This window comes from Heterocephalus glaber, unplaced genomic scaffold, assembly GCF_053883595.1.
Source record: "Heterocephalus glaber isolate CG9 unplaced genomic scaffold, H.glaber_assembly_v1.0 deba00001504, whole genome shotgun sequence".
NCBI classification, from domain to species: domain Eukaryota; kingdom Metazoa; phylum Chordata; class Mammalia; order Rodentia; family Bathyergidae; genus Heterocephalus; species Heterocephalus glaber.
The window spans coordinates 3,402,318-3,411,107 of NW_028258324.1; the positions used below are offsets into that span (position 1 = coordinate 3,402,318).

An 8,790-nucleotide genomic window follows, 5' to 3' on the forward strand; every position below is an offset into this window, starting at 1 on the left:
GGGTGTCTCTAGTTCTTACCACTGGGCAAATTCGGGCAGCCGGCACAGTCATACATTCATTACACAAGGATTTTTAAATTTTATTGATTGATTCATTGATTGAGACAGGGTTGATTTATCTTGCCCAGGCTGGCCTCCAACTCAAGATGATCCTCCTGCCTCAGCTGAACCACCATGCCTGGCTTCCACAAATATTTATTAATCTTGGTGGACACTGGTCTCTGCCAACCAAGGGTCCTCTTCACTCACACACACACACACACACACACACACACACACACACGCTGAGGAGCATTGTTCCCTGAACTCAGGACTTAGGGTTATCACCCTTTCAGCAGAAGCAGAGTAGGGCTCAGTAAATAATCACACAGGTGAAGATACCAGCTTGCAAGGCTGATGGGTGGGAAAAGGGTAGACACCAAAGGGTGGCTATTGAGCCACACACATGTCCAATTTTCCAGGACCAAGACACCTTGCAGTACTGCTCCATAATTTCCCAGGGGCACAGCCGGGAAGAACCAGAGGGGAGCAGGATTTTCTCACATGAAGCCTGCATCACTCAGTAGTTGGCCTGGAATACTGTTGGGGATCAGTCTTTCAAAAGACACTAAGGAGAACCCCTTCTTAGATCTACTCCCAAGCTTGATTTCTTATCAGAGTGAGCATGTCTTAAGAAATTGGGAAAAGGATATGGATGTGCTTTGGGCTGGGTCAGATGGCAGAAAGGTTGCTGGTCTCATGCTCAAACCCTAGGTTTGCCACAGGCACCTGCCCGGGCACAATGGATCACATATCCCAGAGCCAGCTCAGGGACCTAGGAACTCAGCTATCAAAATCCCAGCTTTTGGGCCGGGGATTTAGCTCAGTGGTTTCACTGCCTGCTGTGCAAGCACAAGGACCCGAGTTCGATCCCCAGTACCCCCCCCCCCCCCAAAAGCAAATCATTTAGGGGCTGGGGATTTAGCTCAGTGGTTCTGGCGCCTGCCTGACAAGCGTAAGGTCCCAAGTTCGATCCCCAGTACCAAAAAAAAAAAAAAAAAAAAAAAAAAATCCCAGCTTTGCTTCCTAAGCAGATAGTAGCAGAAGAGTTTAGACAAGAAATTTCTTTTTGTGAAAAGAAGAATTGAGATGTTTTATATACATGTACAAATTTCCTATGATGAATGTGATCAACATATATGACAAATATGTACTAATAAAAATAATAAAGTTTTAAAAAAGAAATTCTTTTGTGGACATAGTACAAAGAGAAAGAAGGCCGCTATGGGGCCCAGAGGAAGAACAGGGCATCTCTTTCTTCCTCAGTGCCAAGGTAGCAGTGGCCTTTGAGGGTTAGATGGAACTGGTTCAGTCCAGCTCACTGCACTTCAGGGTGGGGAGCCACAGAAGACAGGGGTGTGCATGTGGGCAAGATGGGCAGAGGGCACTCAATAAAAAGAACTGGAGTATTTTTAGGGTAGAAGGAATTCTGTTGCAGCCAGGTGAAGAAAGAATGCACCCTTGCCAGGAACTCACGCTGAAGCAACATCATAAGTCCCTAGAATTTTGAATCTGTGGACGTGGCCCAGACAATGGCCATGCAGACAACAGTCAGAATGCACAGGGAACACACTTCTGCCGCTGATGGCCCAAACCAAGTCTGGTGGGCAGGGAAAGGCCAAAATCTCAGCTCAAGTGTAGGAGAGCAAGTTCAGGTCATAACAGCCATCCACCTGTAACACAAAGGACTATGAGGTCTGACCTGCTCAGGGCAATGCAAGCCAAGCAGAGGGAAGAGATAACTCACATCAAAGCGGCCGATCCTTGTGGAGGTGTGACTGGCCCGGATCATCTCTGTCAGCGCCCACATCTGCTGCACTTCAGAGGATACCCTGCTGGGGTCTGGGAGACCCTGCTCCAGAGGGAGGGGTCAATGGCCATTGGTCTCTCCCCAGTACTGCCCTTAGAATTCTAGAGAGACCAAGCTAGGCTATGGATCCCTCCAGCTGAGACCACAATACTCCCAGATGACTTGTGAATGTTCAGAAAGCAACCTAGCCCCACACCAGAGATTCCTGAAATCCCACAGAACACCCATCATGGCACAAATGGACGAAGGAACCGGGGTCCAGCCCCAGATTTTTACAGAAAGGGGACCATCTGGGCCAGTGCAGGACATGAGAGCCATTCACACATGGGTTTTACCCAGGGTGAGAACTTACCTCAAGAAGGAGGGCAGACTGCTCACAAGGCATCGGGTGAGAGAGCCACTTGGGAAAGGTCACAGAGGGGCTCTGCAAAGCAAAGGCATACTGTCCTAAGTGAAGCAGAGTGGGGGAAACCAAAAGAGTCCTGATCTCAGAATTGGGAAAATCCTGTTCAGGAAGCCAATAGAAGAAGCCCCAGACTACTGAGTTCTGCAGCTATGTAGAAGAAAGCCCCAGGAACATAAGCTGTAAAAGCGTCTCCTGAAGGTTTCAGCTCTGAATGTGGGGAGTGGCATCCAAAGGTCAGACAGTACGAGGATAGAGCCTCACCTCTCATCATGCGCTTTCAGCATTCACATTTGGCTAACTTGCATGAAGGCATCCTTATGAACTCACTCTTCTCCTCCATCACCTCCCTACTACTTCAGCTCTCCCAGCCATAGCTGGAAGCTTCTTGAGGAAAGGACCAACAGCTTTGGGCTAGTCACTTACCTTTGGTCCCTGCTGGTAGATTTGTAGCTCCTCCACTGTGAAAGACAGCCACAGTGGTGACGGCTGCCGCAGAATCAGACGCAGCTCCAGTACTCTAGTCATGTCACACAGCATCTGACACACATACACAAGGACCCACCAAAGCCCCAGCTCACTGCCCAGGAACCTCCCAACCAGCAGTGAGCCAAACTGCTGCCTCCCCAGGTCTTTAGGAAGGAAATAACAGTATTCTGTCCAAGGCACTTGTCTGGGAGCCACAGCCCAGGTCAGTCTTGACTCCCCCACCTCCTGGTATACTGGCCCAATCCCCAAGTCTCTCAGAAGTCCTTATCTGGGCTGCTCTTCCCATGCTGAGGCTCAGCTGACCTGGTGCTTGAATAGCGATACATACTCCTGGGCTCCATCCTCACTGTGTGGATCAGGCATCAGACAACAGTCTCGTAGGCAGGTCATCCACTTAGCTGGTGTGTGTGCTGAGGTATGCTGACGGACACGGATGGTCAAAAAGGCTGTGTAGTAATTCTTAAATGTGATCTCCTGCAACTAGAGCATATATAACCCAGTATGACAAACCAGGTCTAGGGCCTCTTTTTTACTTACAGGATCAAAACCAGGGTGCTCTATTACTGAGCTACATTCTCAGCCCACCTCCCTTTAAAAATAAAAAAACACTGGGGCCAGGGATTTAGCTCAGTGGTTCCAGCACCTGTCTCAAAAGCGCAAGGTCCTGAGTTTGACCCCGGTACTAAAAAACAAAACAAACAAACAAACAAAAAATACTGGCAATTGAACTCAACTCTTTTATATTGAGCTATACTCCCAGCTCTTTTTTTGTTTGTTTTTATTTTTTGTTTTTTGAGACAGAGTCTCACTATGTACTTCAGATTAGACTTGAACTCACTACGTAGCCCAGGCTGGCCTCGAACTTTCAGCGATCCTCTTGCCTCAGCCTCGAGTGCTGGGATCATGAGTGTGCACCACCAGGCCAGGCCCTCCCAGCTCTTCTTATTTTTTATTTTGAGACAGGGTTCTGCTGAGTTTCCAAACTGCCCAGAGTGGGTTTGAACTCATGATCCTATCTCCCCAAGTAACCGGGACTACAGGCATGTGCCATGCCCAGCTTCCTCTTTTCTTTTAGAATGCACTCTTCTGCTAAATAATTCAACAAACATCATTGGGGCCCAAACACAATTTTACTTTCCCAGAGGTTCTCACAGTCTAAAAGAGAAAGTCATGCAGGGGCCCAGGATTTAGCTCAGTGGTTCCGCTGCCTGCCTCGAAAGCACAAGGTCCTGAGTTCGATCCCCAGTTCCAAAAAAAAAAAAATAGTAAGTCATGCAAATAACCCATCATTGTGGATCTTGCCACATGTACAAATGCTGTCAGAAATCATAGCCCTGCCAGGTCTGTAATCCCAGCACTTGGGAGAGTGAGGCAGAGGACTGCCTTGAGTTTGAGGCCAGCCTAGGCTACATAGTGAAGTCAAGGCCAGCCTGAACTACATAGTGAGATCCTAGAGCCTGGGATTTAGCTCAGTGGCACTGTACCTGCCTCACAAGAGCAAGGTCCTGAGTTCGATCCCCAGTACCGAAAACAAAAAAACAACACATAGTGAGATCCTGTCTCAAAAGAAAAAAGAAAAAAGTGTCATAGCCCTAACCCCAGAGGAGAGAGAAAATGTAGACGTGGGACCTAAACCAGGAAAAATTTGTCTAAGTGATCCAAGAAAGTTTGCCTAGTGGAAATGTAAAAATATCATATACAGAGAAGTTTACAGAGTGAGAGAACCTGGCACACAACAGGGAGCAATTCAGCCTGGTTATAGCAGTGGTTCTCATCAATGAAGACACATCAGAGTTATCCCAGGAAGATTTAAAAAACATAGGGGTCCAGGGCTGGGGATTTAGCTCAGTGGTTCCGACACCTGCCTTGAAAGTGCAAGGACCCGAGTTTGATCCCCCTATCAAAATAAATAAATACAAATATAAATACAAATACAGGGGTCTAAGTTGCACCTCAAACCTACTGACTGAGAATTTCCTGGATTAGGTCTTCTTTTGTTGTTGCTTTGTTTTATTTCATTTAGACAGGGTCTCACTTTGTAGTTCAGACTGGGCTTGAACTCACTATGCAGTTCAGGCTGGCCTTGAACTTGCTTTGATCCTCTTGGCTCAGCCTCCCAAATGCTGGGATTACAGGTGTGCACCACCATGCCCACCATGGGTCTGTTCCTTTAATTAGGCTTTCCATTTGACTATATGGACCATTTTGGGAGACAATTACATACTGTAATGCATGAGGCCAAGAGGGCAGGTGGGGGACAGACACAGAGTGGCACTGAAGGCCAGGCCATTAGAAGTAGGTTTTGTCCTTAGTCTGTCAGCTGATATAAAAGTGCAACTGGAGATTGAAAACTGGAGTCACTGGAAAGTTGTTAGTTGGCCTTGAACTCACTAGGTAGCCTACTGAACTTGCAGCAATCCACCTGCCTCAGCGTTTGGAGTGCTGAGATCACAGGTGTGCACCACCATGCTAGAACCAAGGAGGTTCTACTCTGACCTCTGCCAGGGACTGTAGGAATGAGGAGGCTGGTTTAAGGTAAAAAATTGTTCAATGGTCTCCAGCTATGGCCAAGCTTAGCGCTCACACTCTTCAGTTTACATTTCTATTTCCAGCACCAACTAGCCTACTTACGGGGACCTTCGTGCCAGTCCTATTCTGGAATGTGGGGACACAACGTTGAAGAGAACAGAACAGGGTGAGCAATTCTAGGAAATACTGTAGGTACTACTTTAGAAATAAACTGAATGGTTACCTAGTTCCCCAGGGACGCTGCAGAAGCTTAGGTAAAAGATTAAACTCCTGGACAACGCCCAAGTTCCCCGTTGCCCCGCCCAGGAGCTTCATCCCGCCCAGATGGCTTGCTCACCTCAAAAGGCTCGATGCTAGGGAAGGTGACATCGATGACCACCACACCGGGCCGGCCTTGGAAAGTCCGCATGTCCCCCACCTGCAGGGCTACGGCGCCTTTCACGTGACAGGGCACCGACAGTCGGGACATGGTGCCAGCTATCGCTAACAAGCGCTATCGCCTTTTGGAGTCTCCAACCACAATAACCCTTCCGGGCGTCCCCAACAGAGCTACAAAAACTACAACTCCCGGGAATCTTAGCGCTTGACCAGGCCGGCCAGTCACCAATGTTCAGGGCCAGGAGCCGGAAGAGCCTGCGGAAGTTCTCCTTTCTCCAATCACCGTGTGAGCCTTAGAGCTCGCCGCAGGTCACCCCGGGTAACTGATGAGGTTCTGAATCCAAACGGTACTGACTGCCTACTTCCGTAAGGCGCTGGTCGGTTAAGTTGTGTGAAACCATAGACACGGATAACCATAAACTGGACCATATAAACCGCAAAAAATAGTCTACATAACAAGCCCCTCAAAAAAGGTTGGGAAAAAAATTTTTTTTAAAAGGGTTGGGAGGGCTGGGGATTTAGCTCAGTGGTTCCGGCGCCTGCTGCGCAAGCGCAAGGTCCGAAGTTCGATCCCTGGTACCAAAAAAAAAAAAAAAAAAAAAATAGAGTTGAGGGTGTAGCTCAGTGCAGAGCGCTTGCCTAGAATGTGAGAGGTTCTGGGTTTGATCCCCAGCACCGGGAAAAAAAAAAAAAAAGAATTTAAACATAAAGAGGATGTTTAACATCATTATCAGGAGTCTGTAAGTTAGAACCTCTACTAAACAAGGTAGAAATGGGGGAGTTCCTGGAACACTTATCCGTTGTGATTTCCGACCCACTCTGAAAATTGGTTTGGCCTTCTTACAAAATTCATAGCCCCTAAGGCCGGGGATTTAGCTCAGTGGTTTCGCCGTCTGCTGCACAATATCAAGGACCCGAATTCGATCCACGGTACAAAACAAAACAAAAAACCCCCACAAAATTCATACCCTCAGGCAGGAGTATTTAAACTCGTGAATTCGAGGCCAGGTGTCTCAAAAAACCCTAAGTAAATAAAATGTATACCCACAATAAAATCCAGCCGCTGAACTCCTAAATTTATCCAATAGAAATAAAAACATACGTCCAAAGTGTTCATTCATAATAAACCAAAATTTGAAAATAATCCACCCATTAACAGAACAAATTCAAGCGTCCATCTGCAAAAAATAGAGAAACAAAATGTGGACTACACATATCAATGTGATTAGCCGGGCGTGGTGGCCCACTCCTGTGATCCCAGCACTTGGGAAACTGAGTCAGGATCATCGTGAGTTTGAGGGCAGCCAGCCTGAACCACATAAGGAGACCCTCTCCCTCTCCTTCTCTCTCTCTCTCTCACACACACACACACACACACACACACACACACACGCACGCACACACAATGTAATTATTCAGCTTTTAAAACGAATGACAGGTGGGGATTTAGCTCAGTGGTTTCGTCGCCTGCTGCGCAAGCGGAAGAACCCCAGTTAGATCCGCAGTACCAAAATAATAATAATAATAAAAATAATAAAATGAATGACAAGGGGCTTTTTTGGTTTGTTTTGTTTTTGAGACAGGGTCTTGCTATGTATTTTACACTGATCTTGAACTCTCTATGTAGTCCAGGCTGGCTTTGAAGTCCCAGCAACCCTCCTGCCTAAACCTCCGGAGTGCAGGGATTACAGATGTGTATCACCATGCCCAGCCTTGTTCTATTTGTTGGGCACTGAACCCAAGTCCTTGTGCCAACACTCTACCACTTAGCTACCCCCCAACCCCATGAATGAATGATAACGATAGTGCCTGTGATAGCAAAGATGAATCTGAAAACATTGTGCCAAGTAAAATAAATTAGACATGAGGACAGATGTATAATTGATTCTACTTATTTAAAATATCTAAAACAGAGCCAGGTGTGATGGCACACACCTGTAACCCCAGCACTCAGGGGGCAGAGGCAGGAGGATCACTGTGAATTTGAAGCCAGCTTGGGCTACATAGTGAGTTCAAGGCCAGTCTGAACTACATAGTGAGATCCTGTCTCAAAAAAAAAAAAAATTAAAACAGGTAAATTCATAGAAAGTAGAAAAAAAATTTCCATTGCCTGTAAGTAAAGGAAAATAGTGTATTGGGATTTTGTTTTTTGTCTGTTTTTTGAAATAGTATATATTTTTTTGGTACTGGGGATTGAACTCAGGACCTTGTGCTTGCAAGGCAGGCGGCAGAACCACTGAGCTAAATCCCTGGCCCTGTTTTGTTTTGAGGAGAATCTTTTTTTTTTTTTTTGGTACCGGGGATCAAACTCTCGGGTCCTTGTGCCTGTAGGGCAGGCAGCAGAACCACTAAGGTAAATTCCCAGCCTGTGAAATAATATATTGTTAACAGCTGCAGAGTTTATATTTGGGATGATGAAAAGGTGCTGGAAATAGTGCTGGTAATTAGATTACTCTGTAAATGTACTTAATGCCATTGAACAGTTAAAATGATTAAAGTGCTATATTCTATGTTATATATAAGATGCAGAATATTTTTATAGTACTGAAAATTGAACCCAGGGCCTTTGCACTTGTAAGACCGTGGGCCTCACCAAACGCTCTGAGGAGCTGACTACAGCGAAGATCACCCAGGAGGGAACACACCGGACGAGTTGTGAAAGTAAAACAGACCTTTATTAGTCTGGCCAGATGGCACCCTCAAGCACCAAGCTTAGAGAGGTGCCCCGCTCAGAGTCTGAGGCTCTTTTATAGGGGTCGCAAGAGGGAACTTGGCAAGCATCTGTACAGAAGCAAGACATTGGCGGTTAGGGGAGTGTAGCAACAGGTACAGAAGCGAGACGTTCTGCTGTTAGAACATTTGTAAAAGAATAGTTGATTAATTGTTGTTTCTAAGAGATTCTCTAAGGGGAGGAGGTTTTTAAGCTTCCTCCTTCTGAGTTCATCTAAAGGGCAGGCAGGTGGGTCAAGCAGCAATATGGAGTCTGTCTTGTTAGCAAGGGTCCTTCACACTGAGCTAAATCTCCAGCTCTTTTTAAAATTTTTTTAAATTTTGAGATAGGGTCTCTATAAATCACTAAATTGCTTAGGCTGGGCTCAAACCTGCAATCCTCCTCCCTCAGCGCCCAGCTTGGAGTAACATC

The 8,790-nt window shown here is 46.5% G+C and overlaps 1 protein-coding gene across 4 annotated transcripts; it reads right to left on the minus strand.

Moving 5' to 3' along the window:
- Positions 1–64: 64 nt before the first annotated feature.
- On the minus strand, positions 65–5,848 carry Nicn1 (nicolin 1, tubulin polyglutamylase complex subunit). 4 transcript variants are annotated; one of them, XR_002396542.2, is made up of 6 exons: positions 5,608–5,844; positions 3,045–3,221; positions 2,679–2,792; positions 2,202–2,273; positions 1,787–1,950; positions 65–1,712 (listed from the first exon to the last, which is right to left on the minus strand). XR_002396542.2 is itself a non-coding variant. In XM_004834036.4 (6 exons), the coding sequence occupies exons 1-6, from the start codon at positions 5,737–5,739 to the stop codon at positions 1,671–1,673; spliced, it is 642 nt and encodes a 213-aa protein (XP_004834093.1). In that variant the 5' UTR covers positions 5,740–5,841; the 3' UTR covers positions 65–1,670. The 4 variants fall into 4 exon arrangements, 3 of the variants coding, with proteins under 3 accessions (XP_004834093.1, XP_021117440.1, XP_004834094.1); XM_004834036.4 differs by having other exon boundaries at positions 1,787–1,891; positions 5,608–5,841; XM_021261781.2 differs by having other exon boundaries at positions 65–1,891; positions 5,608–5,848.
- Positions 5,849–8,790: the final 2,942 nt, after the last annotated feature.